Source organism: Hesperophylax consimilis, chromosome 4 (genome assembly GCF_061612785.1).
Source record: "Hesperophylax consimilis isolate HC1 chromosome 4, BYU_Hcon_1.0, whole genome shotgun sequence".
Taxonomy (NCBI): domain Eukaryota; kingdom Metazoa; phylum Arthropoda; class Insecta; order Trichoptera; family Limnephilidae; genus Hesperophylax; species Hesperophylax consimilis.
The window spans coordinates 3,238,556-3,257,246 of record NC_142839.1 but is presented as its reverse complement, the minus strand read 5'-3'; the positions used below and the strand labels follow the sequence as shown (position 1 = coordinate 3,257,246).

General features: G+C 31.1%; 1 protein-coding gene across 3 annotated transcripts in view; it reads right to left on the bottom strand.

Annotated features, from left to right (window-relative positions):
* Nucleotides 1-3,553: 3,553 nt before the first annotated feature.
* The window catches only part of Ndae1 (Na[+]-driven anion exchanger 1), a 178,292-nt gene continuing 163,154 nt past the window's right edge, over nt 3,554-18,691 (bottom strand). For all 3 annotated transcript variants that reach the window (XM_089651223.1, XM_089651225.1, XM_089651224.1), the window contains 4 exons: nt 18,196-18,435; nt 11,517-11,731; nt 8,266-8,368; nt 3,554-4,060 (listed from right to left, as the gene is read on the bottom strand). In XM_089651223.1, coding sequence (XP_089507349.1) covers nt 3,977-4,060; nt 8,266-8,368; nt 11,517-11,731; nt 18,196-18,435 — 642 coding nt within the window. In that variant the 3' untranslated portion in view covers nt 3,554-3,976. The remainder of the gene's footprint in view (nt 4,061-8,265; nt 8,369-11,516; nt 11,732-18,195; nt 18,436-18,691) is intronic.

The window sequence follows — 18,691 nt, the reverse complement described above, 5'->3', positions numbered from 1 at the left end:
GAATAATATTTTATTTGCACGTCACGGATTTTAATCCCACATCCTCGGGTATACAGATAGACAGACCTTATTGCTCTGTCATCGAGGTTGGGTGCCTTTACAAATACAAAATAATCATATTTACACAATGGTAGGTAACGAGCCCATAATGTACATATTATATGCAATTTCAGGAAATCGGTCAATTTTTTGCTCTTTTTAACTGCAACGAGTTGCAAACTGTCAATGTTTGAATAGTGAAGTTAGTTTTTTTTGACATATTTTATAACTGTCCCCGTATACACAATACTACCTACCATAATATTATTTGTAATTAATATAATATGTACCCTAAATGATTTTATAATATTACATGATTGTAATAAAAACATTTTACAAAATAAAAATACACATAATGTTGGAACAATGATTTGTTTTTATTTGATCAATAATTTATCTATTCTAAAATTTATAACAAAAACATAATAAATACTTATTTTATTAAAAATTGGCTTATTTCCGAAGTACATATTTATTTTTTGGCAAATTCACCACGCACATTTTATTTCCATATTAAAATATTGTTATTTTTGTTTTGATTAGAATAAGTCCACCCGCTCTCGGGGCAATTGAAACTAAACTGAAACTGGTTGTTGAGCTTCTCTCACGGCGCAACTCATGTTTGTGTTTCACAAATTATCTAAGCTTGTTTAACCATAGAATGAAGAAGAACACTTGAGAACAGCTGCTATCTGTCACTATCATATTGCGTTAAATGTCTGTAGAATCAAGTGATGATGAAGCCGCCATTATTTTTTTATTTTCTTGCATAATATATGAATCCTATAATTTCTATACCCGCTATATCCGATTTTTTGACAAAATGATCTGAGTATGACATCTTGTTCACATTTTTGCGAGCAACAAGAGGAGCCTAAAATTGAGTTTCAAAACCCTCCTTATCGCGACCAAAAACCATGTTTAAACTGCGAGTGAGAAACCAAATCCGCTATATCATACAGAAAGTTACTATCAAAACCCGCTATATCGGATTCAACGAATCACAAGCAGTTATTTTGCCAAAATACAATATGGCCGCCGCTCTGACGCCACACTCGTGTGTCAAAATGATCTACGCGTGAGTTTCTAAACCCGCCATGTCGGCTCAGTTGACTTTCAAAATCACGAAGTGAGTATCAAAATCCGCTATATCCATTTTATTTATCGAAATTACTTAATTATTGCTAGACATATATAGAAAAATAAATGCTTTTCGAAATTTTATTACTCCAATTCATTATATAAAAAATTGTAATGCATTTACTTATGTACGCTAGAGATGTGACAGTTTTTTGCGGTTTTCTCCAAATCAATGAAAGTTGATATAGCGGGTATAGAAATTACACGACTCATATAGTCGTAAATTCAGAGGAAAAATTCTCCCGAACGAAATTAATGTTTTCCTGCTCAGAAATAGCATAATCTGACAGCTCAAGGCATATACAAATCACAAATTTCTTGAAAACTGACATGTCTATGGGCAACTGAAACGCACAGGCGATTTGCGAGTGACTGGTTGCGTCACTGTTGCGCCGTGTGCGGACTGCCATTGAAATACACGGGATAGCAACTTGAGTTGCTAACTGATTTTTTTTCAGTTGCCCCGTGAGTGGATGGACTTATATTCCTTAGCAACCATTTTGTGTGCACGCTTATCCTATGCTTAAAAAGAAACACCAATTTTGTAACTTTTTAGTTATGTACTTCTTATTATATTATGCAACATTAAGTTGTCTAGATACTGCATTATAATTACTGTACATTCTGCAGGTAACTAAGTGCATTATATTATTATAATTATTTTAACTAACAAGAAAAACAATTGTTTATAGAGTGCACCTATTGAATAATTTAATTTAATATGTGGTACCAAGCACTGCTTCACATATCTCAGACTTAATGTCCTCTGTTCACTCCACATCTCTTCACATCACATCATTTCACATAACATGTGAAAGTAAATCATTAATCAACTATAAGTTTATTGAATTACCAATAAGCGTACTTTTGTCGATAGCTTTAATAAATCTTTCAAGTATTTACAGAAAAGATTTTTGTATGAAAAAATATCTTCAGTCCTTCTGCATATCACGTTCACCCTCAATTCTCTTTCAAATATAATTGAAATAAACACATGTTCACTTACTATTATTGTTTTGCAAATCTCTTGGGGATACAAACATTAAAATATGGCACATTTTATTCCTAATTAAGTCATATATTATTTAAATACCAACTATTAATTTTTTGCGCATTTCATCAGGTTACATAAATTGAAAATAAACTGTTTTTTCATCTTACACATTATACGTACCTAAATATGTATATAAATTTATATAAGACTCGAAGTAACAGAAACTCAAAGCTGATATATGTACAAAATTATATAAGACTCTAAATACCAGAAACTCAAAGCTGATATACACAGAGAATTTTGAATGAATTAAAAGTCCTAATTTTAGTTTTAAAGTGCGCTTTCGCCCTTTCTACCAAACACCAACAATACAACAAAAGTGATCAGGTTAAGTAATATAGCTTGTTGCCATTTTGTCAATCGCTTTGGGAGTGTTGTGCTGATTGCTTGGAGAGTGCAAACATCCAATCTTTATTTTCCTCTCTTATAGTGATTTATTTTTGGGGTATTATGCCGTGTTGCACCACATCCTTCTTTAGCCAAAGTTTCGGACAGCATTACAGTGTCCATCATCAGGGCAGATGTGCTCCATCATTATTTCTCCTTAAGCTTTCCAGTGCTGGCATTTTCAATGCAATCTATCCCACCACTCAGCACATTTTAATACAATTATGTGTTGTTGTAAAATTTCATGGATCACTTCCAATCGATCACATATGCAACAGCTGTCGTAGATTAGTTTAAGTTATAATTCCGATATTCATCACTGCATCCCATCACAGCTAAAAAGCTGTAATACGAACCTCTGCAGGTCCGAAAGGCTGTTGTTCACATTGAAAGATTATGTGGCAGTGAGATGGCCCAGACGCACACCTTTGATAATTGACAATGGGGAGGATAAGGCCCTCATCAATACAGATTTAAAAGTAGCTACCATTTTTGGGTGGAATCTGACAATGTACGAATAGTTGATTTGGCTTGAAAATACGTGTAAATGATGATTGATATAATAAAAGCATTTCACATTTCGAGGGCTTAAAGTCAAACAACATTATCTACAAAAAACACACAAATAATTCAAGGCCTTAAAGTCAAATAACATCACCTACAAACATACCAGTAATTCAAGGGATTTACTTTGAACAACGTAATCTACAAAATGACATACCAATTATTGGCATGTTTTTTTGCAGATAACGTTATTTGACTTTAAGTCTTCGAATTATTGGTAGGTATGTTTTTTTACAGATAATATTATTTGACATTATGACCTAGAATTATTGGTATATTTTTTGTAGATAACATTGTTTGACTTTATGTCCTCAATAGGTGCTTCCTTGGTAGTAACTATTAGTTGGCATTTTATTACTGGAATGAGGATTGCGGATGCATATTGTGTTCCTCGGGAATAGGAAATGACCATCAGAAACGTAGCATTATTTGTATGTAGCAATATTATGTAAGTTTTATTTTTTCTAGTGATTATTATAATACATTATATGTGTAAGTGCAAAGCTAAACGGCTGATTTACATTCAAACCTTAAAAAACATGTACATAGTAAAAATATATGTTATTTGGGTAGCTATGAGTGCAATCATATTATTTCAACAACTGGTTATTTACTGTAAATTGCTTTTGTTTTGAACATTCCAATGAATTGATTTATTTAAGTTTAATGGTACAATGTTACCAGTGACTTTAAACATCTCAAAATTGAAGTAAAACTTTGTTTTGTTCAGCTAATTGAGAGGGTAATCAGGTACACCTTAGAATTAGATTGGCATTAAGAGAACAGAGATAGTTAAACTGATGTCTCGGCAGAATTACATTTCTTAGAGTCTTTCTTGTTGTCACTCCAGCAGTCCTTTAAACGATTTGAGTCACTCTGTAAAACATATTAAAATTATTCACAACGGCATTGCCAAAATTATTATTTAATTAGCAAATATTTACAACTTCAACAATACAAACGTCGATTTTCCATGCTGATAGCTCAACTCATCGTTTGGACATTTATATACACATACTAAAAATATTGGAACATGTAATAAAGAAACACGTGCAGGCAAATTATTTTAATTAGGACATTTTTGTTATAGTTTCAAAAAAGTTTTTCAAACTAGTTTAGAATACCTGCCTACAGTCCCCTCTTACTCTGTAAGTGCCCATGGATTCTGGGTGCGTAGTAAACTTTAACAATTTTTATTTTTCGGAATAACTTTATTGAGTAAAACCTCAAATTGTAATATTTAAATATTGAAGACAATATTAGTGATTTCTAAACGAAAATCTGAAACAGAAAAATCAGAAAAGGAAACGGTCACATCAGACTTGCAGAAAAGTCAACAGATGTCGCACATTAAAAATAAGATAGGTTTATCTAAAAAGACGCTGTCTGGATTGCATTTAGTTCGGGTTGAATCTTGCAATCATACATAAAGATAGTTGCCAATAAAAATGTGCGGTGAAAAAATGAAGACAATGTTAGTAGTTCTTATTCGAAGTATGATTCAGTTAAAAGTGACCGAGGGGAATAGGGTCCCATTAGCTCAGTTGGTAGAGCACTGTCCCGGAAAGACAAGGGTCCTGGGTTCGAGTCCCAGATGTGACCGTTTCCTTTTCTGATTTTTCTGTTTCAGATTTTCGTTTAGAAATCACTAATATTGTCTTCAATATTTAAATTTAACAATTTTGTTTAAATTTAGATTCATGACTCAATTCGACAAAGTTGTTTTTATGTTTTTTTGTTTCATTCTTCAGCTTCATAACAACAACAAAATTATTATTAAATTAAATTATTTTTGATCCATCCAGTACACCACTGCACATGCAAGGGTTTCTTTAAAATGATTTACCTGTACTAAACATTTAATAACACACGTCATGCTTCATCATTGTATAAGAATTACATATATACATTTATGTATTATAGGCTTGGTAATTATTAATGCTTTTTTCTCTTTTCCATTTATTTTTGCTTTTCGTAAAAATCCAACACGTTAATATCAATATAGGAACTGGTTTTAGTAAAAAAGTGTCCTTATAAACGGAAGTGTGATAAAGTGCAATAAAACTTTTATATTCTTAACACACTTCATGAGGGCGAAAACAAGGTACAAAGGTCCAAAACAAGACGAAGAGAAAATGGATTTTGTTTTAAACAGCTATATCTTTATAAATAACTCATGATTTGAATTAAATTTTTTACATAGTACTCACCAAAACCCAACTATAAAATTATAGTCTGAAATCAAAGCGTACTTTTGTAATATGACTCAAACTGAATTTAAAAGTCAGTGTTGGGGCCATTTATTGATATGTTTAGCGTGTAAAATTTTTTTTTTCATTGCACAAATTATTACAAAAAAAACTCCCGCATCTCCGGTGCGATAAGTGTAAGGATGTATTACTCGTTCTACGGGTTAAAACATAGTTTCCTATCGATAAAATATTATTCCACACAAAAGACAAGAAGTTGAAGATAAGGAATGGGGAAGACTTGGTTCACATTTTAAAATACATGTATATGTATCGACCGGTCAGTGGTTGAGTGGGCATAGCGCTTGGGTCTCACCCGAGCGTCGCGTGTTCGATTCCTCGGCTGGCTAAGTCCTCCATCACAACACAAGCAACATTTTCGGCTTTCTGTGGTGGTAGTAGGAGATTTTCAAATATTGTTGGGTTATTCGTAACCCGGGAATGTTTGTCTTTCTTTATAAAAAAAAAAAAAAAAAATGTAGTTGGGACCCACACAAAGAGATTGATATAAAATATTTATATCAAATTATCAGACAGTAATGCCTTTTCCGCCATTCAAGTAGGACCAGCGTAAAAGATAGAACTTCCCGCTGGAAGTGTCTTAATAATGTATTTACATCTTTATAATTGTTAGATTGATTCATCGCTACAAAATCAGGATTGAGATTCAACCAAAGTGTTATGCTTCTCTGGTTAGTGAAATTCATTATCGAAAATGTGTCAGTATATCAACAGAAAAATGATACACAAACAATCATGCAGGGTATTAGACACAACACGCAATCATATTTTAACATTTATCATTAATTGAAATAATTAAAATCACAACATGATAATACTTATTTCAAACTGCAAAGTTTAGAGGGTGGTTGCAACTAAAAATACTATATTATAATTTCAAAACATATAAATACTCAATCTTAACCCTTAAAAGTCTTGATTGTCACTCAGATAGGAATATATTTACATAAATAGTTGGCGACCAGTTAATCTTTTTGTTTGTTTGTGTTGTTTCATTAAAGTGTGATATAGTTTATCGTTGCTAACTAGTATGTAACCTTTCACACCTTTTTATGAGGACTATTCGGAAAGTAACCGTCGTACTGCTACAAATAAAAAAATCCACTTAGATGCAATTATTTTATTACCTGCCTCTTAAAACTACAGCCTTCCACTATTTTATAATATAGATCTGGAAATCATCCCACGAACAGACAGGACTTGGCTCTACTTGTTCACTCACATAAAGAAGTGGCTACGTTACCAGGTGGCCTAGTTTTGTACAGAACAAATTTGAAAATTGGTAAAATGCTATGACAAGTGCTTGAATTTAAATGGCGACTATGTATGTTGAAAGATAGTGAAAAGCTATAGTTTCAGAGACACGTAATAAAATATTTGTATCAATTAGAAACAATTACTTCACTTAGACATTTTTCTTGATTATTTGCTGACAACATACAAAACTAATTTATTGAATTTCTTGGAGTGATAAATCTTTTAAAAACCAGTCGATTACAATTCGTAAGCTTCGTGAACTTATTGATTAAAATGTTTTTCTCTTCATTTCTCCACATAAATTCATTGCAATTAAGATTTTTTCTCTTCATCTCTCCACACACTTTCTTCCTATTTAGTATTTTTTGTTATTATTACCCATACCTACATTATTAGTAAGGATTAAGAACAATTATCTTCATCCCAGACGAAATTACCAAGATATTTTAAGGACATACTTAATTGGTACATTAATTATGTATAATTTAGTATATTTATTGTTTTTATTTTTAATACATAGAACTCCATTTAATTTTTTAAAAATTTAATGTAAATCAAATTTTATAATATTATTATTAAACTTAATACACATTAAATAAAAAAATATATATATGTACTGTGAATTATAGTGATTTGTTTATGGGGTATTATGTCGTGTTACGCTACCTCCTTCTTTAGCCAACGTTTCGGACAGCATTTGCAGTGTCCATCATCAGAGCAGATGTGTAATCTAAGGTTGTGGTGAAGTGTGTGCTTATGTATGAAGATGCGATACCGTCTTGCCAGCTCCAACCCTTGAAGAGCTGACATTAACATATAATTATAAAATGGTTTTCTGCATTTAGTTTTGGTGTAGCCGTCAATTACCTGATACCAAGAACTAAAAGAAACGTTGGCTAAAGAAGAAGGTAGCGTAGCACAGCATAATACCCCAAAAACAAATCACTATAATACTTTTGGCCGTGAAAATCTAAGATCATACCTGTACTGTGAATGTTCAAATAAAAAATAAAGTGGGTTTTTTTATTTATAGCCAAACGGCGGTTACTTTCCGAAGAGCTCTCATATCTAAATGTGTATTCTATCTTACCTTGTTCAGCTTCCATGTAATAAACCCTTTGAACAAATTACGTAAATGGCAAGAAATGGGCAAATAGTTATTTGTTTGAGTAAAATAAACATATTTGGATAACAGCCGGCGCTTTATTTGACTGAGACGATAAAGAGAAAGATGTCCACGTTAATGGGGGCCTACCCACTTATTGGATGATTTGAATTGAATGAAATAAATCGTTGTTTGAATTGTACAGATACAACAGAGTCTTGTGATAATAAAATGAAGCTGAAGTCAATGCGTGATAAGTTTAGTTGAAGAAAGCGGATTTAGAATAAATACTACTCACATTTACATAATAAAAGGGTTACATTAAAGTGCACGTGGATGGAGACACATGTACATTGGATGCTAGGGGTGCTAAAGTTGTGTGCAGTAGAAGCAATCTGTTGTCGGTCCCCCCGGACTCAAAACTTGGAATCGGAAGCATACTCTCCCACCTTTATGGTGATTGGGAAGTCATCCTCTTCTTCTTCTGGCATGGAGGAAAGGCGCTTGTCAACTTCTGACTGAACATCTTTTGTCAATTTTTTTAGTTTGGATCTGAAATTATACCATTTTTATACCATGTTTTAGACTTACCAATGAATAATGATACATTTTTGTATTACGGTTGAAAAATTATATCTGATTTTGAATTTAATTATTTAGTGGTAATACATAATGTCAGTTTTCATCAGTCTGTCATCTAAAGTCTTTAGTTTTATCTCGTAGTCTTACGCATAACACATTTACTTTCCAAGAGCTACTAAAAAAACCATTCATACTTTTGACAAGACCTGAATGTTTGTACTTATGGTTCTTTGTAATACCTTTCAAAGCAAATAACTTGATAAATAAACGGATTATGTTATGTTCTTGCAAATGTATACTAAATACATCACATGTTCGATATATTCATCCACATTTAGGCAAAAGTCAGCAATTGCAAAATTAAAATAAACTCCACTATAATTTTCAATTAACTTTGTACATATAGATTTATTCTTTTTAAAAGTATTACAAAATCTTACAATTTTAGTATGTTTTAAAGATATTGCATCATGATAACAAAAATTAATAAAAAGTTTTCATACCATGTATACAGACAAGAGAGAGAAAAATAAGTAAAAAACGATACACTTATATAAAACCTGTTTTTTTATGAGCAGCAACAAAGCTTGCCAGTTAAACTCGGCTTCTTTGATGCTAAATACGTCAATATCTGAAGTGATTCGATTTTGCAGTAAATAGCTCTCCCCAACGGAATGACCATTGGCTTGTTAATTCTGCAGGTCGGGAGATAGAACAGGTTATGCTGTCGGTGACGAAGATAACCACCGCAAATATAGAAATTAATCCTCTCCACGATAGCCGAGTTTTAGAACCATCCACGAATATATCATCTTATGATTTGATTTACGTATCATATTTTGGAGGCTATCTCGTAACGATTTTGAATTGGTGACTTTTTCCTGAACTGGTACTAATATTATTTTCTTTAAATACTGGACAAAACAACCTTCTCCATGTGAAAATGATTCATGATTACTGGAAGTGTATTTCAGAAGACTGAAATGAAGTGTGGTTTTTATGAAGTGAATCAAAATTAGATGTTAAAATTACTCACTTTTATACATGGGTTAACTTTCAGGAATGCATCTTACTTCTTAGTACACACACACACATTATTACTATTTACTGCTTATAGCGTTGTTTCGGAAAGTGTCCACTCATCAAATGATTCCTCTTCAGCAATTAATGGGGTTTTGGTATTACTGAATAGAAATTGACTATTACTAGTACATGTATAGAGCATAAAGTAAGCAATGTAAACGAACCATAAAAAATTAAAAGGGTGACATTGTTTAGTGCACTAGCAGCTTGTGATTTTTTCATTATAACAAAAAACTTAAACACATTGTTTGCGGGCATTTTTACACCAGTCCACACTGAAAAGCGGGTAATTTTGTCAAATATTCTGAACAATTATTGTTTATTTGATAAATAAGACTGTAAAATTTCTTACATTACATAAAAAATCTTTCGTTAAAATAAAGACACAATAAGGAACACTAGTGAAAAAAAATATATATATATACCTATATATATATATATATGTGAATGCTGGGTGTCCGAGGGTAAAGTGGACTAACTTTGGGAGGTGACTACATGATGATAGAAGTATAAAAGAAAAATAACTTTTTGGAAATTCCATTGTTTTTTCCCATACAAAAATATTTTTCCATAGAAAAATATTTATTTTTCCACACGAACAATTAAAATTTTTAGTCTAAAAACTACCTTAAAATATCGGAATTTCTAAAAATAGTCATGTTTCTTTTTTATTTGTACTATCATGTAGATTCACCTCCCGAAGTTAGCGCATTTTGCCCCTGGACAACTTCTAAATACTGGTATAGATCACCAAATGCTGATTCTGAATATGCAGGGTGTTAAGGGATGTACTTGACTTACTTTAACCAGTGATTCCTGACGTTATTGAATGAACTTTTGACATTTCGTCCCTACACAGCATCCCCAGAGTTGAAATTATTATGAAAATTATGAAAATTATTTTCCTCAGGGCCTCCTGTGTGAAGTTAATGTAAAAAAACACCCGATGCGCCATAGATTTAGAGCATTTTGGGGGCTTTGAAAAATTCTAACTTTGAAAATTAATGTAAAAAAAAAATACTGATATATGATACCATTTTTTTTTTGTTAATCTAGATAGTAATTTTTAATATGTTAAATGGTTGATAATTCATTATTAAAATTGACTGGAGTTCCTTTTTGCGAAATATGTAGGTATGCGTAAAGCGTGTTTACTTGTCTCCCGCAAACAATGTATTATTTAAAATTGTTATAAATTAAAATTTAGAAAAATCCATTGCTTTAACCTCTTGTTCGCTAGCATATCCTTAAGCATACTATCATTTTTATGAATATAATTAACTATTTTTTTTTTCTGGGGAAACTACTAATGGTAGATTACATTTTATTTTTATACTTTTATAAATGCATTATCTGGTAAGACGGTACAATTTACAAAAATATTATTTTGCAAAAAAACAAGTAAGTTATTACGAAAATAGAATCAGCTGGCACACGGCGAAAATTTTGCATCGGCGATCAAGAAGTTAAAGGTCTGATATTGTCATAAAAATTTGATAAATAGTTTTTTCAATATTAGTCCTTTGGTCTGAAAAAATTCAGCAGGCGCAACTAGTTTAGTTGTATGTTGTTTATTACAATTACAATAGAAGGCCAACTTTTGTTAGAACAACATAATGAATGTAAGTAAATTCGTTTAAACTCATATGAAACGGATGAAATTTGGCAAATTTCTCAAATCCAAATATAATATTGAAAATTTGATACACTTTTACAATGTCTTTTTTAGTTTTGGAATTTTCATTGACAGCAACGAAATACATACAAAACATTTAAAATTTAGCTGGTGGTTAGTTATTCAAGTTAGTTATAATTTCACTGGATTGCAAATGTAGCCAGCCGTACTGTAGGGGTTAATATTTTGTTGGCTGACTAGATTATGGGACTAAGTCTATTAAATCAGCATTCTATAGTAATTGTAATTGAATTATACAGATTTTTCACACTTGAGTGAGAATAATCAAATTATAAACCGAGTATTTTATTTTGTGAAATGTATTATGTATTGTAGTAGGTATTAAATATAAATGCTCACCCGTTGGTTTTGGGACTTTTCTTTTCCAGTTTTTCCTGTTTCACGGTTAGAAGTGCCCTGCAATTATTGGTATTGTTGACTTGCTTCCATATTGCTGTCTTGTTGACTTCCTCGGTAATGTTGATGGAAGTGATTGGTATTTTCATGATGTTTCCGTTGGCCAAGGGGATGGTCAGGTTTCCGGGAAATGGAGGAGGGTTTCCGCAGTTCACATCCTGCGGGATAATTCAAATCATTTGTAGGAATTCACATTCCTTCAGATTAAATAATGTTCCACATTACATAAGGTTACAATTTTCTGTTATTTTTTTTACAGTTTTCGTCAATGTAAACCTCTACACTCACCCTCGTGTATTTTTTAAAAATTTTTATACAGTAGTAATTTCTTGACAATACTAATAATAATTATTTATTTATTCTGGAATGTGGGGATGTATGTGCGATCCCACACATCCCACAAAGTATATACATACATGTAAGTAAGTACAACCAAAAACAAATAACATGAATAAGTTTAATGATCTGTAACATTTGAGACTGATAGAGTCAATTATCTTTCTCCACTGTGCTTCGATGCTGGAATCTGTACTCTGACGGGATTCCAAGATAAGGACATTTCGATGAAAATCACTCTAGTTGCCTATTATCACGATAATCAATTCTTCCAATCCACTCTATTTCATTATGTAAAATTATACATTATGTTATATGTTCTTCATCGTTTCAGTGATACCTCGCAGGTAGATAGGTTATTTTACCAGAGTTAGCTATAACATATGTTGGATTGACATGCATCCACACAATACTGACAAGTAATAATTAATAAATCTTCTTTTCAGCCATCTTACGATATCCATATTATAATGTTTTATTTCGAATCTATTATGTAAAAACAATTCTTAATAAATAAGCATTCTTGTCCTACAAAAGGAGTATCTTTACCTCATTATTACATGACTTCGTTAAATGAGGTACTCTGAAACCATTCAGCTCAATGCAACATACTTTATGGAATGCGTGGGATTTCACTAACAACCCCACGTTCTGGAATAAAGAATATGTATCTATTTTTTGTTGAATTTTCCCATCAGCTACACCATAATTGATTCCAAGCCTGTGGATCTGGCATTCAGACCTGACTAAGTATTTGTTCTGATATTAATGTGCACTTTGATAGTGTGTACAGGTAAATAAATTTTAAAGAGACCCTTGTTTGTGTGGTGGTGTACTTGATGGATCGAAATATAATTATAAATTATTTTGTTTTTGTAAAAATTATATAAAAAAAGAACATTGTAAAATTGCACGAGTCTAAATTTAAATGGAATTGATAAATGTCACTACACACCCAGTATATTTGGCATTTGCGGAATAGGATACGGAGAATACTGAGTGTGCACAAAATTTCCTCAAACATATCCCCTATAAATTGAGTTGCCTCTGCTTGACTATTATTTAACCAATTCCTGTCGTCTTTCTGAAATGTTGTTAGAAACGGCTTTCCTTGTGTTAGTAAGAAACCTGATATGTACATCACAACTAAAGCACTGTAATTTATATTTTCTATTTTGTTTTCTTCATTTTATTGCAATTATCACTGCCATGAAAAAATATTCTCGTTTTACAATATTCTCGTTTTACAAATTCTAATTTCACAAATCACCCTTAAAATGTTGACACCTGACCAAACAAACTAAACCAAACACCCTGTTTAATGCATAAAATTATTTTTGTCACTAGTTTAAACTTATTATAAATAAGACACCTTTGAGTTTGTTTGTATATGTTCGTGTCCACCTGTGGTTTCGATATCGTTTTTACTGTAGGTACTTAAAGTTACTAGTATTATATGTATAAACGGTTTCAGCAAATTCGTAGTACAGACGGGAAACTGGAATCTACATCAAGTTTGGAGTAGAGTTTTTTGTATAATTTTTTTTGTCATATTTGAAAAAAAAGTCCAGGTGTTTGCTGTCTTTTAAAATTCGTCGAAGCGTTTTTAACCCCCTTTAGTTGATGAAAAAAGTTGAAGAAAGTTTAAAAAAAATTTAAATGCTCAGATTGAAAAAATTGATTTTAATGTGATGTAGATTCACCAGTTTCCCGCTTGTATCACGAGTTTCCGGACACTGTTTATAGTACTTTAGGCATCATATCTATTTATTTGTTCTTTGTTTAGTGTATGGAGATGAGGTAAAAAGAAATAAAATGCAAATAAACATTCAACAATAATCAACAAAAATTTATTCATTTGGCACAGGACATCTAGAAACTTTACATCTTTTGTATACAATCTGTCACGACAACACGATGGTTACAAAACTATAAAAAATGCACCTAGTAATACTGTCTATGATGACTACATGCTATTCTTGGTCTAGTCTTCAAATATTATAGGAATCATTCACTCGCCTCTCAGTAAAAAAACTTTCAAGTTTTTTTTACTCAAAGTGGCTACATTTGGGAAGTTCAATAAGCTCTTGGATTAATTATATTTGACAGTTGGTAACACATAAACATAATATATAATTATATTCTAAAGGGAATACTTTACATTACAAAGGCGATGTTTAAATAATTGGGTAACATTTTAGTTTCATTTTTGTAAAATGATTAATACTAATGGCATTACAAATATGTTCAAAATTAAAGGGGTTACATTTCATGTGATGTCACATTAAGGCAATTGGGAAGTCATTCCGAGCTTATGCTTAAAGATTTCATAATATTTCAAGGGGGTATTTATACTAAAATTGACTTAATATTCTAACGAATACTCAAAGGATTAATGTGCCAATATTAATTTGAAATTATAAGTAAATAATATTTAGGATTTGGGTTCATATCAACCAAACCATTAAAAGTAAATAAAATGAACAGGGGATGGGTGTTTTTTTATGTTCCTAATATTATTATGTATCTTGCTTTCATAAGTTTTATGTTTAGCTTTCACCTAATATTATCTGTATTATGAAAGTGTACAATAATAATAATAACAAGCCGCATAACATAATATACAATTCTTATAAAGGAAGTGTAACAACACAAATCTGTTTCAAATTATGTCTTATGGTCGGTTGTGTGCATAGAAAAATGTCTATGGTTATGTGGTATTTAAGACTACAAGAATTATTTATATTTTTAACTGCTTTTAATTATTTTGTGCATTTTAAGTGTATTAAATTTGCAGGAATTTGGTAAAAAATAAATTATAAATATTAATAACAAGAATATTATCATTATGTGTTAGAAAACTGAATTTTAGTGATATTTGAATAATGGATTAAACATTAACTTTTGACTAAGACAATATTGTATTTGATAATATGTTGATATTTCATCGTAAAATAATAATTAGTTTTTTGTAGCTTTATTATTTCTTTATATATTATTATAATTACCAGTAACAGCTGTGTGGTTCTATTTGCTCTGTGGGTTAGCGCTATTAAAAGTTTTCAAGAATAATTTTGCCATGCAAGAATGATTAAAAAATAAATTAACTACTAAAACATGCTCAATGCTCATTTCAAAAAACAAAAATCACTTCACACCACCAATAAATCATTTTTTAAATAATATTACATAGCTGAACCTTGTATCTACTAAGTAGAACAATATAACAAACTATTTATGTTGACATATTGCATTTCGTTTATCTTGCCGTTAGCCATAGCTATAAGTAAATACTTTCGGTTTTAAAGTAACACCAATCACAATAATTGATAAAGATATAAAATATATTTTTAAATCGTACCTAAACAACAATAAAAGCCCTTAATAAAACGTAAAAGTGTATAATTGTCATCTAAATATTTTAATTGCTAAAAAATATTTTACTAACAAAGTTTAACGACAAAAGATGGAATGATGAAGCAAATAATTGTAAAAAGATTATAGGTAACATCTATATTATTCCTTATCTTTAAAAAATGATTTCATTTACTTTGAATAATATGTAAATTGGTATGAACATAATTTAAGGACACTATTTATATGACTGGGATTATTTACAATGCTTTATGTACAATACACGGAAAAGGCATTTTTGGTAGGTAAATTGTAATTATTAAAAATTAGGATTTGTTCGTTTATTGGCAGGATAAACAAAGGACTGCACAAATCCACCTAGGTAGGTACATATCACAATCACTCCCATTCAATTACAGTCAGCTTAAAGCATTTAATGCCTTTTGAAAATTTAATTGACTGTAAAACATGCAAATCTTTCCAAATTTTAGAGAATATAAATCATGCTTTGCTACATGATTATCTAAACAAACAATTCATCCATACAGACGTCCACCAAAAACAGAAGGAATAAAGTAACAGGACATGGTTAAACGCAATGCAGTTCTAATGTACACTTCTCTCGCGAGCCGAAGCTTAGGTCCTTTTAATAATAATACTTGCTAAATCTAATCAATTTGTACATTTTAAGTTGTAGAAAGGTACATCTGAAATCTCAAACTTAATATCTTTCTTTTATCCTCCTGGTCATAGCCATCAGTCTTAACTGTGCTTGTTCCATTAGCCACGAGTTAATGAACAACCCTCGTCAAATCCTCAATCTCACACACATATAATGAATACCCACAAATCAAATGAAAGATGGTAGAAACCTAATAAGTTATTCTCATTCTTGACACTAGCAGTAAAAGTGGTACGTATGATGTTTGTTAAGGGTAAACGTAACGTACGTACGTTATAATCTACGCGTTCATATCGGAGCTGATTTAATTATTTTATGGAAATATACTTTTTGCAAGTTATACTTTAAAATATAAAGACGAATTAATTTTTTATGCTCGTACACATGCAACATGAATATGAATGCATAGTTTTGTCCATAAAGAAACTCAATTCATTCAAGAAATGTATTCACTTACAATATTGTATTGACGATTCAATCTAATATTGTATTTTTTTAGCCTTTCTTGAAACAATTTAGTTTTAATATTTTAAATCATAATATGCAAATAGTGTATTTTCATTATTCAAATTAACGCCAGGTACGAACGTGTAGATTATAACGTATGTTACGTTCACCCTTAAGAAATATAAACTGATTCATTCAAGCCATGGAAATTTAAATTTGGCGGATTATTTTTTACCCTTCTGTGAGGGCAACAACAAATTGAATCCTTAGGTTTAATGCGTACCAATACACAATTAATGAACGAATCGGTGATTTTGATTTAAGTCAAGTTTTAAACCAATTCGTCAAAAAATAATGAATACACTAAATTATAATAAGGAACTCCAGTCCATATTTTTTAAATTTAAAAATTATTATTAAGGATGTTCTAACTTAAATACCAGCATTTTTATTTTTATGGTTAGTTTAAATAATTTTCAAAGATTTAATTTTTCCATGCCCGCTGAAACGCCTGTGATGTCTTAAGGATCCATGTGGCGTCACAAGAAGCTTACTTTTTGTATCAACAGGGTCAACTTAGTACTAAACTGAGACGGATATAGTTGTAATATTTATTTTTGTATTACAGTGATATAACATGATTTAAGCATTGTTAAAAAGAATTGACACCAAAAAATGTATGTGCTTGCGAAAGATTTTTTCGAAGTTTGTGAATTTTTTACTAATTATTTTATATGAAACGAAAAAGTTAAGTGACAATAACCTATATAATACGCCTGTGTTATTGAAAATGTTTTTTTTAGTTTCATATAAAATGGTGTTTCTACAGTTTACAAGAAATAAACCATAGGTAAGCGACAAAACAATTCTAAAAAATAGCTCTGTCTTTGAAATAAGATTTTTTATAGCTGTAATCGCATTTGTCTGTACGCCAACCAAGCAGGGCGTTTTGAAGGGATAGCATTTTATTCTGGGTATAATAATATATAATAAAACTTATATATTCAGAATCAGCGATTGTTGATCTATATGAATGTATTTTCGAAAATCATAATATTTTTCACTGGAGTTCCTTATTGTGTTGTTACGATTGACTAAATAGGACTATCAATGGTTGTTGTGTTTATTTTGACCTTCATCAATACCACTTAACAACTTATATTATTTAAGTATAAATTTTTCACACGTTGCTGATAGGTTGATTGTAATATTTTATTATTTAATCTAATTGATTAATCTGATCATGTGTATTGAAGATAAACTTTTATCTATCGATTAAATACATTATTTAAAAAGTTTACTGGTTCAAAAACAATAATTTAGTCTTTTGCACTGTTTTTCGTCTCAATGGGATAGACTTTCCAATAATACACTGATTTCTGTTTCCTCTGTCAAGCGCTAATTACAAGTTTACAGCAACGCGAGGGTATTTCTATATTCTACTAGGCCACTTATAAAATACATAAAGTAAATTAGAACGAAAACAGTACATATTTAAAACAATACCTTAAAAATTTTGTTTGAATCTTTTGTGTAACATGATATGGTTGTAAATTACAGTTCAAATTTCCTTTGTCGTCAGAAGAAACAGAAAAAAGTGAATTGATGAGAACTGTGCCTCTCAAACCAATACGTTTTTAATTACCTACTGACTTAAAAAGCGATGAGTCAATATGGATGAAAATCGAGCATGACCAATGGAATGTAAAATAAAAAAGACAATCTAGTGAGTGAATGCAATGATGGTTTGGTGTTGATCTATTTCCACTTGAAATAGCCAAGTAATTTGGTGCCGCAGCCCACCTCAGCATCCAGGTGATGCAGGTCCTCCTCGTTCCTCTTGGTCATCTCCGGCATCACGTCGTCCAGGATCTTCAACTCCCGCCGTGTGAAGAAAAAGTCCAGGGACTTGCGGATTCCGATCATCACCACCAGCATCAACGGGAACAGGATGGAAGTGGAGGAGAACGACTTGATCAGCCACAGGCAGACCAGACAGGTGAATTGGATTATGGTGAACATGTGTACCCGCTTGATGGGCACCTGGAATTGCAAATCGTTAATTGTTATTTAAAAGCGTTTAAAATGTATTATCGTAATACTGACACGAGGCTCGAATAGGCCGATTAGCTCTCCAAAGATTATTTGGACTGTTTTTATCAAATTATGATTATATTATTTGAATACATGGACACTAGTCAATTACTTTAATAAATACATTGGTAGGCTTATAATGGTTTCTATTTTGAATCTTAAGATGATTCTTAGGGTTTTTCCAGCATTGTTTGCATGAAACTCT